Genomic DNA, 27,180 nt, shown 5'->3' on the forward strand with positions numbered 1-27,180 from the left:
CAGTAGAACATCCTGCCTTAATTCCAGTCACGCGTCACGAACATAAATAATTTGAGTTTCTGCATTTGCCATTTGTTATTCAAGTATATGGTAATTAGGTATTTATATTTAATATATAAGCCCAGATCTGAACCCAAGATTAGCTGCATATCCAGCACTAGATAAGGAGAATTAGTCTTGAAGAGCTGGAATCAGGCAGTCTCTTTACATCGGTAACTGCTTAAGACCTGCATGATAATTGGGGCGAATTACATTAATAACAAGTCCAATTAGGCTGTCAAATCCAAAATAAAAATAAGTTGCGGCCCTGATGTGGATACCCCCGACAGATCGTATACAGACAAATCGCGGAGAAGAACTGGAGTTTATTTTTTCTGCTCGGGTTTTCCATTCCAGGGACTGAGGAGAACACATAATTATTATCTTCAATGAATACATGACAGGAGGAAAACTCATTTTCTGCTGTGAGTTACATGCAAATCTTTCCCTATAGATAAGAACTAGACAAAAAAAAAGTCCACAGATTGAAAGAAAATAATCTTTAATAAATAAATATTTAAACAATATGTTAATATTTTAAAATTTAAATCACCAGGCGAATATGAAAACAGAAAAAAAAAACAGCCACATTGGCCGATTTTTACATTCATATGTATGCTATGCCACATTCTTTCCAACAATATGATTTTCACATCAATCTTTTTTAATTTTCTCATGCCTCATGGTCAGAAGTGTCAGAAGAATAAAAGCAGACACAGAACAGTCTATCCTTACAAGCATCTGAAGATGGCTGCTCCATTGAAGATGCTGCTGAATATCTGCATGGTCAGAAGGCTAATTCACTGAAACAGTCGGTGTACAATTTCTCTTTAAAAAATAACCGAACAATGAACGAGGCCAAACTTCTCCAGGCGAGACGAGAACGGAGTGTCGATTGCGGTGGGAATAGGCATCAAAGCTTTGAACAAGTGAAATCTGACAGTTAAAGATTTAGCTTTTCTGGAAGCCATGGTAGGTCTTTTGTAGTTGAAAGTCTAGATAAAATAAAGGCCTAGGAACATGTTGCAAGGAAAGTAGGACTGACACTACAAAGTAATATAAATGAGAAAACTCACTGGTTTGTGACCAAATATTGAGCTTTGTGTTTAATGCAGTGTACCCTTCTTAAATATCTCGGAGCCCTGAACATGACCTCATACCTCTACACATCATATATAAATATATATATACACACACACACACACACATATTTAAATAGCTGAAATCTCCAGTGGGTTTAGGGGAGGTATCTTACTGTGACCAATATTCTGCAGCATGTATCAAATTATACTGGCCATTGAGTGGGAAAGTGACATTTACAACCAGGACATGACAGAGGGCTGCACTGGACTCTCAATGCAAATGTGTGCTATCGTTTCTCTCCCTCTCTGTGTGCACAGTAAATATTATTATTCCATATTTGTATTCTTATGACACTCCTGTGTGTTTTTTTTTTTGCAAGATATTCTTCACTCAGGAACCCAGCAATCAGCAATCTCAGTTATAATTAGAATCCACTTTTTCTTATCAGCTGAAAGGAAGCCTAAAACATGATTTGTTTTAATCTTTGTGCCTCTGCCACTGCTCCCACACTCCCCTGGTCTCCTTTGCATTATATCAGACCCCATTTGTATTTCCTTGGCATATTTTAGGCACCTGTTCTGGGTTGTCTGTTTGGTCCTGCAGGCTCCTGTCACTGAGATACAGACATTGCTTGAGGAGCAGGAATAGTCTGAACCAGCCAGCAGTTCGTTCACCCAACATAATCATTTATGAAAGCAAGTTCCCAATCTAGACAACATCAAATGTGTATTCTTTGACTTTGCTAGAAATTAAAGATTTAGGATCATTAAACGTACTACGAAGTATTTGGTAAGTAAAAACATTTTGATTTAATTAACTTTTTTCTATATAAATATATATAGAAAACATATTTTAGTAACTTATTGAATGATAGAAGATTACTCTTTACCAAACTACATTTCAGCTCTGATTAGTATGGAGAAGGTTAGATGTTAACACTAATATATTGTGTTACACCTTTATTGGTATAATTTTTCTCATGAAATGAAATTAAAGGAAATGTATTACTCATTTTAGGAATCCAAACATTCAGCATGAAGCTCATTAAAGCGGTTTCATATAAATGAGCATCTACATAATGTTAACAGCACTTATTAAACAGATTAATGCACATTTAAAACAGAATATACAATGCCCAAACCAACCCATCAAATAATCCTTAATTCAACGTTAGCCAAAATATAACACTGCAGATTTTCTCCAATAAGAAAAAGCCAATCATTCACAATGGTTTGATTGATTTTATTGCTGTTGTATACTACTTACTTGTCAGGTTCATTCATAACAGAAGAAATAGTCTGTGTCTTACCTGTTTGTCCGGCAGCAAGGAGGGACCTGGAAGACCTAAAACTTTGGCGCTCTCAGCAGCCTAGAAACATGTCATCACAATACTAAAATACATCATTCAACAGCAACTCCCAGATGAATGGAGAATAGTGTTCCTTAAAATAGCACTGGAAACTGTTTAAAATGCATTATTTGCAAGTAGAAATTATTCCTGGTATTCCAGAATGGTTCAAATTGTATTTGCTTGATTTCCCCTCCATTGCGCTCGGGAGGAAATACAAAAGCTGCCATTTTGAATTAGGGCATTTTTGATACTTTCTAGCTTTCAGGACCGTACCATTACTTTAAACTCCAAGGGAGGGGGTGAGGGGATCTTTGAAATGTTTGCACTTTGCTCATTTAGGAATAATTTGAGTTACACATTATACATTTATAGTGATTCACACATTCCCTGAATGTTTTAAAGCTAGTGTCTCTTTTTAAATGGATCCACATTTGTTAAGTCAGTGGCAGGGTTAGGTATACTATGTTAACATTTTGCTTAGTTGGGCAGCTGCATTCAAGCTCAAGTTGAGTCTTTTGTATGCGTATTATATCTTACAATTTTCAGATTGCTTTTCCTATGCGTTGGTAGTTAACAAAACAAGTTATGTATGGATGTACAAATTTGATTTAATGCATTCTTCTCTTTCAAATTAAACAATAAATTGTTGTATCTCTTGCTGGATGCTTTTTTCAGCAAAATCAACAACACAACTTTACTGGCTCCCATATTCACAAAGCTACTCTCTTTTCTTACACACACAGTGTTTATGAAAACGGGACTAAATAAGGAAGTAGAAATTCTTACTTTCCACCTCATCAATTTATTTTATTCAACTATAAGAAAGGTTGAAGTATCTTACACTGAATCTGAAAGAAAATAATGAAAATAAAAATAAAAAGTATTTTCATTGTATTGTTATATTTTTTCCCAAATACTTTGACAATACTTATTAAATTAATTAATTATGTGCTGGTTTAGAGGAAAACTCAAAGACTTGTTCACAATTGTCTTTATCCTTTTGATGGGCAACTACTTAACATATGAAGAGTTTATGTGTGGAAAAAGAGAAGATGATTGCACCGAACTGTAGAGAAGGGTAGCTTGCATTTCCACCTTGTCAATGTTGCTCCCTTTCAAATTATGAAAATATTGTCTTGACTGACTGATCTACAGCTGTATCTGCTTCACAACAGCCAGAAGATGATCGGTGCCAGACCATTTTGTTGTTGGCAGAGATGTTGAAACAGAGCCCAACAGAATGCAGGATGGATAAAAGGGTTCTTGGCAAGAAAAATGTTCTCTGATTACACACGGCTTTCCCTGTGCCAGTTTCAGTGTGCTTGACAATCGTATCCTGAAGCTGTAATTTGGCATATAAACCTTCTGGTGAAAATTGAACATTAACATTTCAGGGATAAAACCACTTCTCAGAGACATTTCCAGTGTCCAATATTCTTAACTCTTTTAAGAAACTTTCTGCAGTTCAAATGACGTAGATTTTGATAAATACCCATTCAGAATAATTCAAGCAAATATATAAAGTGAGAATTGTTCACAAAATGCCTGTTTTATACAAGCGTTCTTACGAATTAGTTGAACAAACAATGTGACATAAAAAATAGGTATATCAAAATACAAAGTAGATGCCTCATTAAAAAATATTAGCATATTTATTTTCACCATTTCCTGAAAGGTATATCAAATTTGTTAAAATGATGCACATTGGTCAAATATCTCAATACATCACATTGTATGCAGTTTTTATTCTTGTACATGCATTTCCCATGTACACAGAAATAGGAAACAGAGTCAATTGCTGCAGCCCTTAATATTAACAGGTTGAATACAGTTGTTACAGGTAAAAACTGTTTCAATATTAAAGGAGTCAGTGTCAAACATTCATCAAACAGAAGTCCCACATTAAATATGGCATCGATAACCACAACCGGTATAAAATATGAACAGACAATCATACAAGTGATGAGATACGAGAAATCCCCTTCCCCAAAATAAATGCATAAATAAACAAAACGACAACAACTCTCTCTCACTTGGGAATTAAAACAAACAAACCACCAAACAAACACTTGAGGGCACTTTGTCTTTTCTTTGACTCCTCTGACCCCCGTCTTTGAACTTGAAACAGTCAGCGCTCTTTTATTTTCTCTGACAAGACACACAAGACATGCCACACAGAAGTCGCCATCACTAAGAGAGCTCTCCTACTCCCTCGTAGGCTTGACAATGCCGATATCTGCCAGAGCCAGGGTGGTGGGGGGGGAGACTATAATGTTTCTTCGTCGTCCTCCCCCACGCTGCGATGGAGCATGGGCTGCAGCGACTCCTTCAGCGAGATGTCGTCCACCTGCTTCTCTTCGCTCTCGTCCTGCTCCTCGGGGATGGAGGGTGGCAGGCTGTCGGGGTCCGAGTTGCTGATGACGTAGCCGGGCAGGGTGGTGTGGCTGCTGACGTTCTTGGCGCCACTGCGGTACACACGGCTGGAGAAGAGCGCGGTGCGCGAGGTGCTGGCCAGCTGCGACTGGCTGCTGGTGCTGTTGTTGAGGTTGGTGAGGACGGAGCCGTAGCGGTAGCTGCTGCACTGCGTGGTCTTCTTCCAGTCAAAGGCCAGGTTCCAGCGGGACCATGTCTTCTTGATTTCCGTCTGAACCTGAGAGCAGTACAGCAAGATGAAGATACTACCCCCACTGCTCATACTGCCACTGCAAAACATTTACTGGGTGGGACATGATCTGAGTAAATATGAGACAGTTACAATGACTAATCTCCTTCTGATGGGATTGAAAAGTTCAGGTGACAGAAGGTGAGGTATTTCATGCAGGAAGGAAAGCAAACAATTCCTATTGAGATGTAAACATGAGATTGTACATTTGATTGAAAGAGCTGGTCCTTGTTCCAATCACAAGGCAGTGTTTCTTGTTGTGTTTTTAACTTGGGGTGTTGCTGGAGGCCCTGTTTTTCTGATAGGAAACTGCCCTCAAACACAGAGGTTGACAGCAGCTCATATAGGAGTTTACACGTCCAGATTAGGCGGTAGATTACTCACCTCTCCATTGCAGTAGCAATAAATGATGGACACAAAAAATCCCTGCAACAGAGAACAGAAGCACGCCAGTGAGAAAGCTGACTCCAGTGGAGGGCACCTGTGTGACATCAAGCTTTGATGCAGACAGAAACTGAAATGAAATAGTCTACTGGAGTTCATTCAACAACTGTGACCCTTAAGAAGACGGTGGCATTGAAGTAGAAAACTTGATGGGAGTAAAGTGGCTGGGCAACTCTTCGCCTGAGCTTTGTAATGCACTTGCTATGCATGGCAGTGTGCATGTATATAAACCTCATAGCCTCAATGTATTCATATCCTTGTAGAAGTGTAACAAAAAGCTAATGTAGCAAAAAAAAGGGGGCATGCACTCTCCATATAAATAAATGAAAAGGTAATGAATTGTGTAACTATCAATAGTGCATATTTCAACAGCATGTCTGTAAAACATACTTGCAGATATTGAAATGTGTCAGGCATGTTTTAATTATATAATTTGGTATATTGTGGGGGCAAAAAACATCTAATTAAAGGATGAAACTGAGCTCGGATTGTGTCAGGAATCTCGTTTGTGGGAATCAAAATATGGATTTGCAAAGGTGATTTCGGCAGGTCTGCCTACCGGTGTAAGATCAAAAGATATAGTCAGCAGACAGCAAATCAAGAGTGAAAAACGAAAGCACTAGCAGCAACACTTTAAAGTGAAATACGTCGGCAGTCGGGGCTCTGCACCTTATTTAGTTCTTGTCAATTATCATTACTGTGAATGCACATTTGGGAGCAACAATATGGCTCTGTGGAGAAACAAAAAGGAGAGCTATTGTTCTTGAATAATTCCAAAACCTAGCTTCAAAGGTAGAGCTCCACAGTTACCAGCGCCCCATATCAAGTACCTGCTCAGCTCTGTTATGATAGGGAACTTCTGACAACACAAGAGTCCCTAGAAAGGCTTAGCTGACAAAACCTTAGGACTGTGCGGTAACTGCCTTAGCTGATTAGAGTCTTTTTACAATCACTGCAAAAGTAGTCATCGTACAATTATTGTGTTTTAAAAGTGATCTGGACATCAGAACTAAACTAGGATTCTTCACATGTCGTACCCTGTGATGCTGGGATATGTCTTAGTGATTTTAACACAAGAGGGTTTGTCTAACACAATATTATGAACTGTATAGATCAGTGAAAGTGAAATACCTAACCATGCGGTGTGACTTTCGGGAAAACAAAGGATTGCCTTAATGTCCGAGGCATAGCATATTGAGTGTCCCTGCCAATGCTATATTTGATCTTTCATGACAGACCAGTTTAAAAAACAAAAATCTACATGCTTAAAGATAGACTGTACTAGATCGAAGACCTAAATCCTAGAATCTAGAATGCTAAATATTTGATCAATACCTTTGTAAGTGTCTCAAAATGCTATGATAGAGAACAATTAAATAATAAAATATAATTGATACAACTATATTATACATAAGAGTTTCACACTCAGCTAAGCTAAATTAGGAATAGAACACAAAATCAATTTTCTCTGAGCGTAAGAAGCTGTGGTGGTTCTTCAGGAGATTATACCTCTCACACTGTACTGTATGTGCTAAGAAACTGGGACAAACAATATGTCATGCTTACCAGTCGACTAAACAAGACGAGCACAGTGAACCAATGATCACTGCAAAATAACACGAATCTCCAATGCAAGAAAAAGAAAGAGCGGGATTGAAAATGTGTGGGAAAGATCACAGATAAATAGTTGCCCATATTACAATCTTTTCTACTGATCAAAAAATAAAATCAAGGGAAAACAAGTTACCTGGAAAGAATTGAAGAAGAGTTCAAAGTACATCCGCACTTCCCACCCTATGCCTTTGAAGGTGTGCGGCATTCCCACGAAGACTATATAGTGAACCCCAAAAACCAGCACCAGCACCAGGGTGGATTTGGCCAGCTTCCTGTTCCGAGACAGGAAAGGATTGTCACTTAGCAGCACAGTAGTGTAAATTACACAAACATACGGGCCCAGCTGCAAGCATTAGCTTTTGCTCCGGGTTAGCCTGCTTTTAATTTCTGAATCATTTTCGCTCAATATAATTTGCTTTCTCCATGGCTTTGAACCCCACATGCTGAGGCTTTGAGAGAAAACCAAAAATCAAAACCAAATAGTCCACTGAGAGTAACCAGTGGATCTAGTAAAAATCCTCAGCGGCACTTTTAAGAATCCCACTGAAGTACAGCTGCTCTTGCTCATGTGGTTTTCACTCTGTCTCTCAACTGTCACAGGAGCAGGGACTTAACATCAGGAGGGATACTCAATCATAAAAATGTAACAGCCCGGGAGCATTTTTTAAGATCTAATTGCATGTCGTGACAATTTAGTGAAACATACTGTGTCGGAGTTTGACCATGCATTATGCATTTTTCGATTTTTCGAACTCTTTTACTGCTTTATTCTGCTAGACTGACTATACACCTCTTCCATGTTGCCTAGGCCTTGAACTTTACTTTGCGCTCATTGTAAATAGTCAGTCACTATTTACAGGTGCTAATTTTCATATTTTTAACCTTTTTTGTGTGGAAATTACTGTTACTCAAACCTGCCATGTGACAACACCGTATGTATCAATTTATTCAGTGCACAAGCATGTAGCAAGACAGCGTCCTTAGATTTTAGATTATAAATTAATGATAACATGTATTTAGCATAATATAAAGAGTTATACTTATAGTCTCCATTCCTAAAACAGTATACTATTTAAACAGCCAGTAAAGCCAGTTTGCTATGAAAGAAATTCTGTTCACTTCTGTTCTTGTTCTGTGCATAAATTACCATTATGATTATATGAAAACTGGAGTTTTGCTTTCATACTCTGTTATCAAATACTTCTGGATCTTTTCCTCCTGTCTTCTTCCTGGGCCTGCATGCACTAGTATTACTCAATACGCAAACAAACACACAAACACTTCACACAAAAGGTTTCCCAGTTCGATATCTCTGTATCTAATGTATATGTAAACACACCATTTCTGGACCCAGTATGCTACATGCCAGCTGTTAACTCGCATCTGTTTCTAATGCACCATGGACTAGGGAGATAGCTGGAATAATACAACTAATTACAGTTATTTACCAAAGTTATAACTGGTCCTACTGTCTTATTTATCGTATGATAATAGACCAGGTGCATTAAAATGCATGTCTAACATATTGTTTGTATTTTGTACTGTGCTGCAACAACATTAAAATGCATTACTGTAAAAAAAAAGAAAAAAGAAAAAAGGTGACTAATTGCTAGATTACACAGAACAAAGGTCACTGTGTGATAGTACATTACATTTGTTGGTTATAAATATAGAGTAGCATTGTGTTTCCTTTCAGAAACAGATGGTAAAAGATGGTACACATTCCTGGGGATATTGCATTACACAGTATTTGTATATTACGAGTGATTAATCTCCTACTGGTAAAGGCTGTCATCACTGGTTTGTTAATGCACGTATGACGTAATTCCCTGATTTGTTCAGTTTGTAAACAGAAATGATCTGTGGTTTTATTAAAATAGTAAAATGTCAAAGAATTATTGTTTAGTTTGGACATGACGTTTTGGAGAGTTAGCACACTTACAGCACAATTAATAAAAATGGCAAATAGTGTGTTTGATTTAAATACTTTACTTATATATTTTACTTTGTTTTTTAACCGTTGATTTGCATTGTTAACAATATCATTGATATTATCAGAGCAAATTTCACAGGAAATGTTTACCTGTATTGTTTCCTTGTGTCATATCTTCCTGCATTCGTCTCCCGGATCTTTGTTGCTAGGACTCTGACGATGTTTACAAACAAGATGAAATTCAGCTAGAAACAAAATTAATTCAAATTAAAACCAAAGTATAAATATTACCAGAACCTTTTCATAATCTGACTCTGCTCTTTATATGTGATTTAATTATAATTTAATGTATACCATGTAACACAATATAAGCTTACGTTAAGTGGATCAAAGATTAAATCCTTTCAATTATACAATTTAATTTCCATTAGAAACCCATATGAGGAGGAGCAGAATAAGACACAGCTTCACAAAAAATGTGTAAAAAGAAAAAACAAAAAAGAAAGTTTGAGACTAAAAAGTTACTTTCAAAATGGGCATTTAAAAAATCAGAATATAAATGTTTATAATATACCTTGTATTATTTACAATTTAGGTTTTTTCTCATATATTTGAATTTTTTCAAGTGATCCTTCTTCTTACCAGACCACTGTAACTTTAACTAATGCTCCTATCCAATTTTATTTTATAATACTATCATTCCTTTTTCTAAGAAACATTATCTTATGTCATGCTAAAGGGAAAATACTGGCTTGTGAGCCTTTTTGTGAGTGAAACCTCTTAAAATACAGGCGTTTATTTATACCTGCATGCATTACTTTACTAGCAATCACACCCACGGGAGGCAGACACGGTTTATTTGTGGATTCCTACGCAAAACAAACATCAACCTCCTCACCCAACCAAACACAACATTGATGACATTCAGAAACATGACCTAGAATATATGGGATGATCCAGTATTTGGAACACTAGCTTTCCATCTGTTTGATAAATGTAGCATTTCTGTTCTACATAAAGTGTAATAAATATCTGCTGTATAGGCCATTATATATCAGATCCCAGCACTGCAATAGAAATCTGCTGGCACCCTGCAGTACAGCATTTCTCACACACTTGCAAAATGTGCTGAAGTAACCAAGAATTGGACACTTCTGACTCTGACATGTGTGGAGCTGTAAAAAACGAGATTACTATGATATATATTATACATATATTATCATGCATCTGGGCTTGTAAGAGTTGTGTTGAGATATTTTTAATTTTGAGTTCTTTGCATGGCTTGGTGTGATAGATACTCTGAACTCTTCGGTTACAAGCTCTGAGGAAAGCCCATAATTTACCTAAAATGAATCAAACGGGTTCATAACCTGTATTCATCCAATTCCTTTGTGCTTTCTTGGAGACTGTAAATATAACAAACTGTAAACCACATATGCTGCAATCATACACGCAGTTAGAAAACGTATGGATGTTTTCCCTTAAAATAACCGGATTTCTTAACACATTTCAAATGGGATACGTTTATATTATAGTTGAATCTTACATTTGGAAAAGTGTAGTCCAGGACTGGTACCAAAAACATCCATGTGATGACAAAATGCATCTCCACAGTGAACAATAGAAATTCTGCTTATGTCATCAGTAAGACTGCATTAGTACTTTATTGTCCTGGAGCTGTACTGTACATCCATTCGAGAAGCTTCATAGTTTCATCCATTTATCCACAAAAGTGATTCTCCAAATGCCTTGTTGATTCAGATAGGTAACAAGTGCCGAGGCCATTAAGCAAGCTGTAATTATTTGTGATGATCTGGAAAGTGACCTGCTATGATTTGCTTTTGTGCCATTTGAGTTGGCTCTTATTAAAATAGACTGCTTTTGGAGTACAATCATTCTCCAGGCGAGCAGGTGCAGATCAGATAATGACACAAAACAACGCCTTCTGGCCGTTGCCAAATAAATCCCGCAACCTGAATTTCTAGATCATCATAACACTGTCCTGATAATGCTGCACTTTCAAAATACCACATCCCGTGTGTGAGAAGTTAACTTAATTAATGGTGTAATGACAAAACAGTATCAATTAGGGATGGGGGAATTTCTTGTATCCTGATGGATTTAGACCATAGGGATTTGTTTCCTGTTATGAATGCTAATAGTTTATCTTGCAAATGGGAACTTGAGGAGAATATTCTGCTCATGCAACTAAAAGCAAAAGTTTCCAGAATCTAAAGGAGGATGAGATACAATGAAACACAATTTGAGGGTATTTTAGAGCAGATAAAATGAAGGATTTTAATATATATTCTTCTGTTTAAGAGACAGGAAAGGATTTACTTGATTGACAGAAAACAGGTGAGAATGAAATAGTGAAATTGTTTGGTCCTTCAGGGCTAATTCACATCTTTATTCCGTCTTTGGTATTATCATCTGGTCAACATCTCGGTGAGTTTTGGAAGTGACCTGGAAAAAGGCAACCTTAACCAACATGTATGTGATCTCATCGTGGTTCTGCTGACTTTTGCCTTGGCAATATAGAGATCTTTCTGTGCTCATCCAGAAACGGTGTTCTCCGCAAAATAACAGGGTGACACAAGGAGGTAATGACAGCTGAGTCTCAGGGCACTTGTACTCTTTGGGCCCAGCCACTGAGTTTGATTCTCTCTCTTTATTAGAATGCAAAGTCCCTTGTGTTTCTTGTTGGCCACCGGACAACTGTGATATCCTGAGAATTTAAACACAATCGTGAGAGACTTTGTTTGGTTTCAGGGACACTCCTGATGTTGGAGTGGGGTGTGTAGGCGGATATTTGCTTTGAGGCTGCTCCAAAGATGCTCAGCATGGTCTATGCGAATAAGCTTGAGGCTGGAATGCAAAGCTGTAAGAAGTGTCATACTTTCTCCCAGTGAATCTGATTTGGAGCAAATCATTCATATTTGTCTGTACTTTCTCTTTTTACATGTACTTCTGAAACATACTGATGGGTGCACTTACACCAATAGCTGTCAAAATTGGAACTTGATAGATCCATTTAATGTTTCCAGCACTGAGTTCCCAGCATCTATAGCGAGAAAAAGCAAGATCAACACGTTATTTCATGTCTTGACAGGGTTAGATAACAGTGAAGACTAAATCTTTGCAAAGTCAATATTCTCAATATAATATAAAATGCTAAATTAAATCAGAAACCGTTGGACATGCGGTGTGATTCAACTGAGCAGAAATTGATTAATGTATCTGTGTTAAAAAGAATAGTATAAACACTGATGAGAAATTCTAGAATAAGAGGGAAAGAACAGACAAATATATACATGAGTTAAAAGAGGTAACATTATAAAGCTTTCCTGATAGGATTAACAAAATCACAAAAGGAATTTGTGCTAATAGGACTTAATGTTTTCCAGTAGGTGGCAATCCCTGTTTAGAAGCAAAGTTCCTCCTTTGTAGTTTTAATACGAATGGATTAGCGTTTTACAACCTAAATCCTCGGCAGAGTTGTGCTAGGTCAGATCTCTTTACTCGAACATGACAGGAAGCTACAAAAAAGCAACATGAAGACAGGGGCCCAATGATAAAAACAGGACTGACTTTGCAATTGTGTAAAGTTTAACTTATTTTATTTTAACTGAACTTTATTATATTTATTTATTTTTGGTAGATGCCCTTATCCAGGGCAAAATATGCTACATGTACATTGCAATGCACCATTATTTGACGCAGATTTATGATAGTCCCATATTGCAGATGAGGTTTTATATATTGCTATAGTCATTTCAATATTTTTTAAAATATTAGTGTGACTATGCCATGGCAACAGACACAGTATATCATACAGTATATCAACGACAACAATAGTTTAAACATTTTCATTGTCACTGTATTCAGCAGTGATGGATGATTATCACGATCCATTACCAGTTATATCCACTGCTGCTAAGGGAGTAGTTTCAATTTATTTTGTTAAACTATTTTCTCATATTGATTTGTGTCAAAATAATCGAATAGTTCAAATGAAATACAATTAAATATGTGCAATGTGTAATTTGAATACATTTTATAAATGTTCTCTCTCGCTCAAACAAATCTTTTCTAGCCATCAAACATTAACTGTCATGCTAGTTGTCACATTATCAATTCCATTATCTATCTGAGTGGACGGGAAAAAAAAAAGACAAGCAAATACTTGTGTACTTCTAAACTATAAAGTAAAAAAAGCAAAAACACAAAATGCAGACCAAATATCTAGTCCCCGGTGAGCTTATTTTGACAGTGGTTGGTCTGTATTGTACCAAGTTGTGACAGAATATACAGCAACAGTCAAAACACAGATGCATTTGTTGGAAAAACGTGCACGGTGTAGCAGAAGAGTGTAACAACACAATGTAAAAAGTTATATAGTGAAGCTAAAATTAAGTGAATGGTGATGGATTACAATGCAATATGCTCTAAGGATAATCCCATTAATTTAATTTACATGGACAGCCTTATAATAAACAATGCTTAAAACTAAATTCGATTTTTCCACAATAGCTGGTGTGCAGAGCTTGCAGTGATGAATAGTATCTACATTAGTGTGATACCGAGGCACTGTACTCTCAGAAAAAAAGATTTTAAACACAAGATCTTTACAAAGAGCTTTTCAGACCACTGTGAATGACTAACCCCTTTGGCATATTGTGCATTAAAAGCATTTCTCCCTGAAATACTCTTCAATATTATTTCTATGTAATGACACATCATTGATCATAGTCCTATGGAAATTAATTAACTACTTATCAAATTGTCATGGTATCAGAATGATCTTGCAAGATCAAGTTCTAAAGGTTCTCAAGCATAATGATGTCAGACTGAATCAGACATCTCTGTGGTGTATAATACCTGTGTGAGAAATATTAATCAGCGAGAAAGTAGGTTGAAAATCTGAAGTGCCAAGATGTGTGCATTGCATTTCCCCGACTGGAATATTTTAAACCTATACATGATACCTTTTACTTTTCACCACAGTTTTTAAAGGGTCTGTTGGAATGAAATTAAAGGATGTTCTAGGACTGTGTCTATTCCAAAAACACAGCAAGACATGAACCCTAGCATGGGTTGAGGAAGCAGAACTCCCAACACCCTGAGGGTGGGGAAAAATGAAGAATGTAACAAGTAGTACATTGGAGAACAGAGGAGAATATTCAAGGAAGATGTGACAGACCGGAGATGTCTTATGAATATGCACTGATGTAGAGAGGGCTTCATTTCACTCTCACCTGGCATCTGCAAGTGTTGCCCTGACAACTGCCCATGCTGCTACAAAGAGAGCCGGAACACCTACAATTAGAAGAAATTACGACATAAGAAGGGCTATGGGCTACTCTTTTGAAGTTCTTCAAACACTTACAAACTCAAAACACTGCATCTGGTAGAAAAAAAAAAAAAAAGCCACCCAAGTGAAAAAATATAATAATTGTTACAAAGTTTCAATTTGTGTTATTATTGTTGATTTCCAATCTTGGTACACCTCCAATCTGCTAATTGTTAGCGTGAGAGCTGCTTAAGCAAGCAATACAGCGTTCAACCATGAAATGATAAACAAAAGAAAACAAAAAGGAGGATGTTTACTGCATGCGGTTAATTAGCGACTACCCGTGAACCTAGCCGTGGTTAACTGGCACGTCGGAGAGAAAATCTCTCACTCGGGCTTGAAGTATGTTTGCGGGGAAAAATGCATTCTGAAAACATATTAGGTGCATTATTACTGAAAATACAAAGCCATCTTAATAAATACACTGAAATAAATCTCTTAAACTCTTTACTTGTGGCTAATACTTGTGCATAACAAAGCTGAATCAATCGAAGTGTTTTTTGTTTTGTTGCACAAAAATAAAAATTAAAGTGATCCTCTTTAGTTGCTAATTTAACTATTCAACATGTCTGAGTACTTAACAATGTACAATTAGTTGTTGACCTGCTGAAAACTAATATGACCACAGACTTCCTCACCACTTACATACATTCACAGAAGGTTGGTGTCACGATTAGTACTCATCTCTGTTTGGTACTAATTTAAAAGAGTTTGACAAGGCCTTCTCTCTTGAAATTTGACTAAAAATAACATTCGTTTTTGGACTGACACCTTTGAATATGGAAGAGGAAAACTAGTATGTATTTGATTGAATAGACTTGCTGCCTCCTGAGCCGACCAGTAAATTAATAGACATTGCCAATCTTTGAAAGTGAGTTTTGTGAATCTCTGATTATAAAATTATTCATCTTTAATTCCATTAAGTAGAGCTCTACTGGGATCTCCATGCTATAAAGAACTAACAATGTAACACATCCTTTAAAAAACATGTATAAAATAAAATAAATACACAGTGAGTAAATTACCTATTTTAGACGTACCTCCCCTTGATCTACACATACAACATAAAGCTGACAAGGACAAATGTGTTTGCTATGACATGTAGCCCAACCCTGTATCCAAGATTTATCTTTAAAATATACATTTCAAAGGTACAGAGACTCTTCATTTGCTGGATGAAATACTTCAAACAAAGTAAAGAAATAACACTTCAAAAAAACAGCAGCTCTCCAGTCATCAACAAAACCAAGCAGACCCACAGTGTCATTACTGTGCCTACCATGGAACACAGCAATAAAAAATGACATGAAACAATCAAATGAAACACAAAACAATCACCCTCCTAGGGACAGACTACCTCAAACTAATTAATGTTGTGAATTGTAAGATTTGATTCCCCTATCCCTATAAAAATGACCCAAGACCAGAATGGTGACGTTTTATTGTGTAATCCCCATATTGGAAGAAGGTGCTGTTGAATTAGAGAGGTCGATCACATTGTGTACAACATATTTGTCATGACTACCTCAGACCCCAGTGTCTCTCTGCTGGAGACCAAATAAGACGACTCTGCTGGACACCAAATAACATGACTTTCCACTGCGTTTCTGTATTGGTTGCTTTGCCCTCTCACTTTCTAGTTGCTGCAAGTTATTAGACAAGCAGCAGCTTCAAGGAGTCACAGCCCCAGCATGCATCCATGCCTGCGTCTTGAATGTTATTGTATTGGACTTCTGACTGTAAGAACTCGTCGGTGAACAAAGAATAGAGAAATGACAAGTGTGTTACTAAAACGGTTGAATCACAAAGTGGCGATGTATGACTCTATATTTGTTTTTTAAGTCGATGAAACACAGCACATCACAGCATCACTGTTATTTATTAATTTAAACCTGACCCTAACTATGAAAAGAAAATAAGTACACTTCTTTTACACTGATTTTTCTTTCAGTACCTGAGGATAATCTTCTCCTCACCCTATAGCCTTCTATTCATCATTTCTATTCATCCTATCCAGGATTGTCTCGTGGGTTAATGGCACACACACTTTGACACATGACTTTGTATGGACGTTTCCCTGAGGTGGGAGTGTGTGCGATTCCAGGAGCACCGAGGTGTGACCAGAGGTGCAGTAATGAGCGAGGATTTGTTAACTGCCACTAAAGCTGGCTGATAATTAATACTTTCTATTCATCATGACTTATAATGAGGTTTTGACTGTGCAGTGGAGGGATTTGAGACATTTCAAATAGGTTGGATAGATTTTTTGTATAGATCTAGCTGTCTGGTCAGTCATAATATCACCAAATTGGAAAAATTATTGTATATATATATATATATATATACATATATATATACAATTGTAGATAAAGTATAATTCGCAATTGGTTGTGAAACACATGAGAATATATGAAAATCATTGCATGTGTTTTGAATGCTCGTCTGCTAATCTGGTGTTAAGTTTTCCTATCACTTTCCTGCCATGTAATTTTACACCTGTGGCAGCGCCTCTGCAAAGCCTCAACCTTTTCAGATGTGTCTCCCAGATGGTGATACACTTATTAAACAGATAACGGGCTTACCCCATCCAATCAAAGTGAATCCCCACAGGTACTTGGTATCAGAGAAAAACGCCATGAAGATGAGGCTGTGGAGGTAAAGTCCTTCCACCAGAATCCAGTAATAGTTGGTCGCCAGGAAATAGATGAAGAGCAGAACCGTAATCTTGCACCCGATCTGAGAAGACACAAGTGGGACTTGGTTAACGGTACATGATTCCGAGAGGGTCGATTTATAAACATCGTAACTCGAATCTGCCTGTCTCGAAGGGATTAACACGCACACACACACACACACACGTGCATTCATGACTTGCATGCTCCATGTTGAACAAGCGACAATGAGATTGATCAGTTCACTCTGCCTTTAATACATGTCCAGCTGTTGTTCTCATTTATGTTTCCCCAACACAAACTGATTTCAGCTAAATGTTAATTAATTTATTATGATTGTGAATGATTATATTATTTGAGTCTTTAAGTTATAAGAACATTGCAGATGAATGAGCCATGCTCTGTGTAAGAGTACTCAACTGCTACTCTGATGTTTTTCGATCCACCTACAGCCCGTGCAGTTGTACACCTGTGACAGTACCTCTGCAAAGCCTTTTCAGACGGGAATCTCAGATGGCCATGATAACTGTCTTCCCCCATCCAATCAAACTGAATCCCCACAGGCATTTAGGATCGGAGTAAAATGCCATTAAGGTGAGGCTGTGGAGATAAAGCCTGGGATTAAATCAAAACTTTGACCCACCCACTAATAGAAAACGAAAGAACTGTACTCAGTTGTGGCTTCATTTTCACTAAGATGCCACTTTCTTCTCATCATAAATGTAACCGCTATGATGTACAGGTTTGTAGTTTGCTATTAGCGGGTGGGTCAAAGTTTTGATTTAATCCGGCCCAAAGTCCTTCCACCAGAATCCAGTACGAGTTGAATAAGCTGCTGTAATCCAAATATACCATTAAAAATGTGTTCAATTTACAATCTTATTCCCTCACCATGTAGCTCATTTATATGGCTTTACAGGACCTTTATATTTAATGACCCCATCGATCCTTGTCCCTGATGACCAGCATAATTTCTGTGTTGACTAATGAGCGACTCCTCACATTGTAAAGGTAACAATTAAGGGTTAGAATTCTTAATTTTATTATCAACAAGGAGACAACAGGTTGTGTTCATGATCATACAAACAATTGACGGTATATGGGCAATGGCACACAATCTATAAAGCGTCAGAGCACAGAATCACTGGAACACAATGTCACGTGATGGAGTACGGTGTCTATAAAGTATTCTGCATGTTATGGTTAAATGAGCTGAAGACGTGCAGACAAAAAGTTATTGAAAATCATTATTGTGTCAGAACAAACTCATCAACTTTGATTACAGTTTAGTAAAAGAGTGGTCTTGCTCGCCCCCCAAACACCTGCACACGCATTTGCCCAGCGAAGGTATTATGTAAAAAACAACTATAATAAACAACTGGAAAATAAATACAATTGTGTGCACTGTGTTGTTCTGTAGCATGTCTTTAACCATTCAATGTGTGCCATGTGAAAGAATGACAGTGATTGCTTTATCTGCACCACACAGAACAATCAAATGGATTTAACCTCCCAAAAATACCCCAGGCGATAACTCAAAGCTTAAGCACTGTTTATAACAAGTTCCATAAAGATTCTTTTAGGCTCCAGATATTGGCATGCGTTTGTATAGATTAAGAACACACACACAAAACATGTAGCCAATAGTTTATTAACTTATGTAACTCATCAAAACTTAACTTATGTAAGGAGCAAACGCTTAGTATGCAGCAGTCGTAATTGGCTGTGTTAAATAATTAAACTGTTTTACCCATAAGTCATTGAATGTGTGTGTTCTGCCCTTAAATGACTTCAGATGAAGATGAATGCACAGCCTTGTGCAACATGATGTTTTGCTGGCAAGTGCACAACTCAAGAGCTCAGGATACACAAGCGAGCGGCGCATGGAGGAAAGTCTTACAAAAACATCCTGTTATTGACAGGAGCACAGGCATTACAGACAGTGTGCGAGAGCCGTCTGAACTCAGTAACAATATCTCCCTCTGCTTTCCACTCTCTAAGGCTTACGAACAGTGGAAAGCAGGGTCTCAGATTGTTATTGCCCGAGGCATCACCCTATTTCCTCTAGAGCACTCGATCCTGAATATATTTCACTTCAAGGGATAAACACTTGCGAGTTATCAAACATTAAAAAATCCACAGCAAATTAGAGCTATGACTTCTCAGATTCAAACAACTCTTAACAGCTGTGTACTCTCTCCACATCTGTGAGGGAGTACCCCAGCCCATATCCGCCCCCTCATATTTGTACTAGTCCTCTGTTCCTCTCTTGTGAAGTTTCTGGAATTTACCCAGTTGTGCAAAACACACATCAGCTTGGGAAGATACGCTGTTGGCCGTTTTACAGCTAGCATTCATTACAACAATTTTATTTGCATAGAAAAATGACAGGCACCGCTTGACTTTCACAATCGAGGGATTCTCTCCCGAGACAATGATTACATTTCAACAGTTCCAATAATATTAATGTTGATATTAAAAAAAAAAAGAAATACAATTTTTTAGTCTTTTCAAGATCTGAACAGGCTCGAATCTTACTTACATATTGAGATGGGTCCACAGGAGGAGCCATTGGAATTGTCTTAAAGCTGTCCATTATCGCAGAGTCGTAGTCTTGTCGATGCATACTGGCATGGACGACCTTGTCTTTCACAAAAATGCTGATAGCACGCAGCATGAACGACACAAACAAGTGCATGTGGATATAGTTTCTGGTGCAGTGCAGTCTCCTGAAAAGGGGAATAATAACTCAAAAACTAAATTGCATTACGCTTGACATGAACCTTAGAGAGAAAGATTTAATCGGTGCTGTTCTGCTGAAAGTAATTTTTCTTTAGAAATGCACGCTGTAATTGAACTAGCAGGGCAACACGAGTGTATTGTAAACAAGTTATCTGCAAACACAATCACATATGCAGCATGAATTTTATGTTTGTGCTTCAATGTAAACTGCTTTAAAAAAAAGAACTTGCCTGAACTTTGCAATGACTGGTCTCACTTGCATTTCAAAGAGAGTAGCATTTCAAATTGTTCATTCATTGGAGCCATTGTCATCCTCGCCCATATTCAAGGCCTTTTGAATAGTGTGCGGTCAATTATCAGGAGAGTTACAAAAAAACTAATCACAAATCTCCTGTAATTGTTGGTTGTCATATTTCTCATTTATTTTGATAGAAGATAATGTTCCTCCTCAGTAGTTATGAATCATAAGTGATTCAGTATGGAGTAGTAAATGAGAAAACTATAAACCAATGATGGCCCCCTGCCCATAGACAACCAAGCAACCAAACTGACAATTGTTGTTTGGCCAGTTAAATAGGCCATAGGAGTGTTATTTCAGTTCTCCGATTCAGCCTATGAAGCCTATGAAGTATTTGCCTGGAAACAAACAAAAGATTTCTACCAGTACCAGGTGTATCCTTTCAGTATTTGCTTTCAAATAGTAAAATATTCAGAATTAAGTGTGATTTATTAATGAGTGAAAACAAATAGGCAGTGCTATATAATATTCAACAGGGGCAAACATTGAAAAAACAGTGCTGTGTGGTCCATGATTGGACAAGTGTAATTTAAAATGCAGTATTAGAAATATTGCGTCTCTTACCTGAAGTAGCCAATGATGAAAATGGCAACAAGCAGAGAGCTGAATGACACTGCGTATCCGACTGTGTACATGACATACAGACGCTCAAAGAAATCCAACTGGAAGGGAAAGCACAGATATTAAACACAAACACTGTGGAATTACTCGAATGGATGTCAGTCGTTATATGAAGGTTTCTAGAGAGTTGGATCCTTGAAGCCTTGACCAAATGACATATGCTGATGGAACAGGACTGGGGTTTATCTCTGAAAGTCTTAACCGAACGCCAGGTCAAGACAAGAACACCAACAACACAGAATACTTACTTTCCCACCTTCAGAGTCTGGGTGAAGAAATGTTAAGCACTCCGAATAATTGGACCATGTCCGGTTCAAGCTTTCCACAAAGTGCCATGAACCATTTAAGTCACACTTCCTGTAAGCATGCCCTGAAGATAGATACCAAAATAAGCCATCATCACAATGACTTAAACCAGAAATTACACTGGAATAAAATGGAAGAATCGGGAACAGTAATATGAGTAGGTCATAGATTAAGATGCAATACCATTGTGATTGAAGTCATAGATGTAGGTTGGGCAGGGGACTTTGGTGAGCACTCCAGGAGAGCCCCGAGGCCAGCAGATCACCCCGTCCCAGTCAGGTGGACACAAATCACCTGGACACAGAGGACGAGATACAGTCATACAATACCAGAAGCCATAAAAATGTTTCAATTCACTAAACAGCGCTCTAGGTTATATACATATCTATGAAGGTGATAATACTCATCTGTGGTTTATATATAAATTGTGAATACATTCATGAGATCTGTATATATTTCATAAACATAAGCACAATTCTAAATGGTGCCGCAACATCTTGGCTTCTCATCTCTAGGCTACGTGCAAGACTGTTGGGTTTCATTTTCAGTGCAGATTACATTACAACGACTTTATTAGCGATCTGAACTTAAAGCAGTGGTCTTGACCTGTGAGTGAATAACACCACTGTGCTTCTTATCCTAAAGTTCAACCACTTATTGAAAGAACGGGAACCACATTTAAAGGGTATGACTCTCTGATATTAATCATATCATTTAATTCAGCTCATTTATTTCAGAGAATTATTGCTTTTTGGGGGTGGGAGGGGAGGTAGTCGTGACAAGTTGTGGTGCCTGGGGGAATTGACGTCACAATAACAGGCAAATATCTCTTACACTTTGCCCCTCTCTGGAGTGAATTATGCAACTGTATGACATCAGTCTAACTGATCTAACAGACAGCCCTGTAACAAAGTGTAATTCCTAAATATTTAATTACCTTTTCAGGCCTAATGAATAGACTAGCCTGAAGGATGCCCTGAATATGTCATAGATTAAACACAGGTTGTCATAACAGCCTGGTATTCATAACAATGTATCCATTGGCACAATATATGTGCACCTTAAAATTACTGAATTATATTTATAGCAAAGATTGGGATGACCAAGGAAGACGTTGTTACTGGCCAAAGAAAACTCCTATAAGTTAATTATTCCAGTTTGATGCTGCAGCTATCACTGTAGGAAAGGTGTATTATTGTAATTTATGGTATTTTATTCAGGTCGCAAACGCAGGCCTATGTGTCTTATCCAATGCTGTAGCTGTCACTTCACAGCATGTCAACAGCTGGCTTTGTACATTTACATACATTTTAGACTTTCAGGTTTTACTGATACAATACGATCCTGTATTAATTATACTAAGCAGTACATTTATGCACATATTTATTTACCTGAATGTGTAAACTACATAACTACACACGCCCAATCAAAGAAATTACATTACAGATGAAAATGTTCAAAGGAACGCTAATAGCCTTATGCAAACTACTCCACAGTAATACTACTCTCTCTGTGGAGCATTAACATTTCAAAAAGGAAATCGAATCACATACTTAAGAAGAAGCTTCTAACAGATAACTGATGAATACCTTTTGAGTTTGAAGTTTGCCAGTGTACTGTATCATATATTATTTCAGTAAGGTCAATACTTGGTAATTGTACAATAATCACATATGGCCCTAAATCACAAAAAAGAAGGCATTTTAATCATATTGCTCTTGTTAAGACAGATTTAAATATAGATTATGTTTTTTCAAGCAACATGGTGAAAAATATTTAACATTTAATACATTAAACAGATCAACAGCAACAACAAAATGTCTAAGATCTTCTTATCAATTATAGACACAAGAGATCTGTAGCCATCTAGTAAATTGATCAATTCTATTTTACAGTCTGGATCGCCTACTTAAAGTTTTACTAACCATTATGTGAAAAATACATTGATTACAGTTTGATTCTAGTGTTCAGTCAGCAATAAGATCAAAGACGACAAAGCCTCGGCAGCTGCAAACAAGGTCTGTGCAAAATAATATATGAATTGGCGCTCAGCATGTGCGCTGCTGGCTCCAGCTTTCTTTTAATCAACTGGATGTAAGTGAAACAACATTCTAATTTCCCAGAAAAGTGGAGTTCTCAGAAAACCATATAGGCGAGACAAACCCACTCGCAGGAATTGCGTTTTAAATGAAAAAGAGTGTGAAGGATTCCTTCAGACTGACACAACTGATTTTAAACGATGGATAAGACCATGTAAGTCCACTATGTTATACTGCAAAGTTTCCAAGCAAGAAAAAAATTAAGAATAACAGCTTTTTATCATAACAAAACAACCTGAGAAAAGACTCAGCATTTGATTAATGGAACAGAACCCCTGTGTGCATCCTGAACACTAATACCTTGCTCTTCTGCACAGTGAGACAAATGGAAACACACACACACACACACACACACATTATTAACAAGGTCTTCTTCTGACTAGACAGAGGTGTGATTCTTTGACCCAGACTCCATTAGCCGCTTTCCTCTTCAATTTCTCCTGTCCTCCTCTGACATGCAAACATTGTGAATGCTCTAATAAAAAACGCCACTCAAAATCCTTCACTTCTTTCTCATTTTTTGCCATGGATGCAAATGTTGGATAATTTGCCAGCAGACCATGAATACACTTTCTGACAATGTAGCACAGTACTATGCAAATATGATTAATATGCTTTTTTTAAGAAGAAACCTCTGGAGACCTATGATAGATTGCTTAGGATACAGACTGGAAAATTTAGCACAGGAAAGCACATTTTCACTAGGGAAAGGGATAGTAGGCACCTTTGTAATAATTCCCACTGCTAAAGGTGAATCCTTCACTCCCTTGACAGAGTTGGATACTTAAGGCTGCTTCCCAAGTTTCTCAATGCACAGCTGGTACAACCTTCACCGTTTAAGTGTTTCATGGTCAAGCATCTGGTCTGTGGGAGTGCACTCACTCCCTAGGCAGTAGAGATCTCAACAGATATTGATATGTGAGGGTTTCAGAAGAGGAGCCCAGAGGAGGAAATAAACAGTGCTTTTCAGAAACAGCTCAGTTTGTAACAGTTGCATATAACTCATTCTGTATAGTAAACCTATTATATGATTAAGTCAATTGATTACAACAAAGGAAACTTGTGCACAAAGTGAAAATAAAGTTATAATTAGCAAATTCTAATAAGGTTCCAATTAATGTACCTGCTCAGCTTTTTATAGACTTTGGGACTGAGCGCAATGGTACATTATGCTTTGTATCTGTAGGGGTTTCTTCAGTTTACCTCCAGATTCCTGGGCTGATATATTCAGGTCACACTGCAGCTTGGCGTCAACAACAAGGTAAATTTGCTCCTCTTTCGTGATCCCTTCATCCGAACCAATCTGTGGAGGAAATCACAATGATTAGAATCAATGTCGATTCTCTAAGGGCCTGTGAAACCTTACACTCTTTGGAGGTGATTGCATTAATTTGGCCTTCACCACACACAATAGACATTCTACAGGTGAACTGTGTGACTTAACAACAAACAAACACAGAGTCCTGGTATTATCTGAAAGATTAAATGTTCAGTTCCTATTTGTTTCATCTGATTTATTATTAGTGGTATTCAGGTGCTTCCAGCTTAAATATTTTTGTATTTACTTTATCTATTTATTTTATTTGTCGTAACTTCCCCCCCGGTGTGGGAATGATCAGGATGACTTTTATCTTGCTTTAGATTCATAGGGATCACAACTGAACCCAGGTCTGACCACACACCCAGTGCCTGCTGGGTAAGGTCTCTGTGATGTCGTTTCCTGGCTTCACTTGGAAAACTACTTTACATTGGAATGAGCAGATAATAGTCTCCCTAAATAGCACTAGAATGGTTTGGATTTTCTGAATAATTGAGCCTTACAACTCATTTTCAATAAGATATTTGTGTGCTTATGTGTTGGTCATGCTGAGCTAATCACCCCATCACTATGCAATATTCTTATTCTGTTCAGATTTTAAACAAGATTGTTTTAGCCAGCATTTAATTAGCCTGTTGGAAATGCGAAAACCGTGTAATTATTTTTTGTTGCCTAGACAAAGTCACAAGCCTTGTTTACAGAAGAATGCTCTATTGGTATTTTTGCATACCGTTGAACATGTTTACAACTGAATTAAAATCTCCTCAGCTTCTTTGTGTGGATTCTGAAATGCATCATGTCAGAGCTTGGTATCCAAATGAAACGGTATGAAGACAAACGCATATTTTGCAAAGTGAAGGGAATCTAAATATATGAAGGTCCTGATGTTCATCTTCTGTGTACCAGCACCCCTCTCCAAATGCAATCAGTTTTAAATGAACAGCACAATTCAAGAATATGATGAAGAACCAGACACACACCTAGAAGGAGGTTGGTGTCCTAGTCTAGCACTTCTGGCAGAAGATGATAACAATGACATTGAGAATGTATCAACAGGAAAAATAATGTTGAGCTCTGCCAATTCTTTACAGTATGAATTAAAGCTGCCAAATGACCCAACGGCAATAAAACCACCAGCTTAAAATCTTTTATATGAAATCCATTATATTTATCAAATAATTCACATTGTGTTATGGATTTTTTTTCTACCCTATTTAGATGTTTTAAGCAGTTCAAACTGGCATAACAGTTGAATAGCTTAACAACTAAATTATGTTCCAAAGCCTGTCCTGAATTTTGATACAAAACTGTACCAAAAAAAAAACCTATTACTCAACATTACAGAAATATGAGCAGAACAGATCTAACAGAAAACTGCATTACAAGCATTGCAAGTGCATTAATGTAGCAAGGCAGAAATCTACCCCACCCCAATGATGTGTTTAAGGACTGGAGTGCTGACTTCTTAGTGGTAAGATTATTTGAATTACCAACCAATGAGGGCATGAAAAGCAATTGCATTTTCATGCCAGTCAATCAGCCAATCAGAGTCTTTTGGAAAACTGCAATCTGACCTCTTAACAAATCAATGGCAATATATATGCATATATGCAAATGATGAACACTCTAATAGATAATGGCTGAAAGAGCACATACATTATGTTAATTATGCCAGGTTCCACTGTCCAATTCTTTGAAAGCTCAAACCTTTCTTCCATTAAGGAGAAGTGGTTATTGTGGAGCAAGTACATCCAGGGTGCACATGACCCTTATTTACTGGCTTGCCGGTGGGTTTGCACCTTTTGGTGAAGTGGTGGTGTGCATGGCATAAGGTGTTGGAGATCAAGGTTCAATTCCCAATTCTGAGTACAAACCCCCTTCATCATTATAGTGTATATACACTGATCAGCCATAGCATTATGACCACCTGCCTAATATTGTGTAGGTCCCCCTTTTGCCATCAAAACAGCCCCGTCGAGGCATGGACTCCACTAGACCTCTGAAGGTGTGCTGTGGTATGTGGCACCAAGATGTTAGCAGCAGATCCTTTAAGTCCTGTAAGTTGCGAGGTGGGGCCTGGTCCATTGTAAGATCCTTATGCTTGCCCATTTTTCCTGCTTCTAACACATCAACTTTGAGGACAAAATGTTAACTTGCTGCCTAATACACTCACCTAAAGGATTATTAGGAACACCTGTTCAATTTCTCATTAATGCAATTATCTAACCAACCAATCACATGGCAGTTGCTTCAATGCATTTAGGGGTGTGGTCCTGGTCAAGACAATCTCCTGAACTCCAAACTGAATGTCTGAATGGGAAAGAAAGGTGATTTAAGCAATTTTGAACGTGGCATGGTTGTTGGTGCCAGACGGGCCGGTCTGAGTATTTCACAATCTGCTCAGTTACTGGGATTTTCACGCACAACCATTTCTAGGGTTTACAAAGAATGGTGTGAAAAGGGAAAAACATCCAGTATGCGGCAGTCCTGTGGGCGAAAATGCCTTGTTGATGCTAGAGGTCAGAGGAGAATGGGCCGACTGATTCAAGCTGATAGAAGAACAACTTTGACTGAAATAACCACTCGTTACAACCGAGGTATGCAGCAAAGCATTTGTGAAGCCACAACACATACAACCTTGAGGC

General features: G+C 37.6%; 1 protein-coding gene across 1 annotated transcript in view; it reads right to left on the reverse strand.

The window, feature by feature from the left end:
• Window positions 1-4,178: 4,178 nt before the first annotated feature.
• LOC136711914 (parathyroid hormone 2 receptor-like) overlaps window positions 4,179-27,180 on the reverse strand; it is a 37,029-nt gene continuing 14,027 nt past the window's right edge. Inside the window, exons 4-15 of the mRNA XM_066688505.1 lie at window positions 24,421-24,520; window positions 21,302-21,412; window positions 21,061-21,182; window positions 20,756-20,853; window positions 19,694-19,880; window positions 17,062-17,215; window positions 14,385-14,445; window positions 12,124-12,190; window positions 9,277-9,371; window positions 7,327-7,465; window positions 5,520-5,561; window positions 4,179-5,123 (exon numbers count right to left, since the gene is read on the reverse strand). Of these exons, the coding sequence (XP_066544602.1) occupies window positions 4,740-5,123; window positions 5,520-5,561; window positions 7,327-7,465; window positions 9,277-9,371; window positions 12,124-12,190; window positions 14,385-14,445; window positions 17,062-17,215; window positions 19,694-19,880; window positions 20,756-20,853; window positions 21,061-21,182; window positions 21,302-21,412; window positions 24,421-24,520 (1,560 nt within the window). The 3' untranslated portion in view covers window positions 4,179-4,739. The remainder of the gene's footprint in view (window positions 5,124-5,519; window positions 5,562-7,326; window positions 7,466-9,276; window positions 9,372-12,123; window positions 12,191-14,384; window positions 14,446-17,061; window positions 17,216-19,693; window positions 19,881-20,755; window positions 20,854-21,060; window positions 21,183-21,301; window positions 21,413-24,420; window positions 24,521-27,180) is intronic.

The sequence above is a fragment of the Amia ocellicauda genome, chromosome 16 (genome assembly GCF_036373705.1).
Source record: "Amia ocellicauda isolate fAmiCal2 chromosome 16, fAmiCal2.hap1, whole genome shotgun sequence".
NCBI classification, from domain to species: domain Eukaryota; kingdom Metazoa; phylum Chordata; class Actinopteri; order Amiiformes; family Amiidae; genus Amia; species Amia ocellicauda.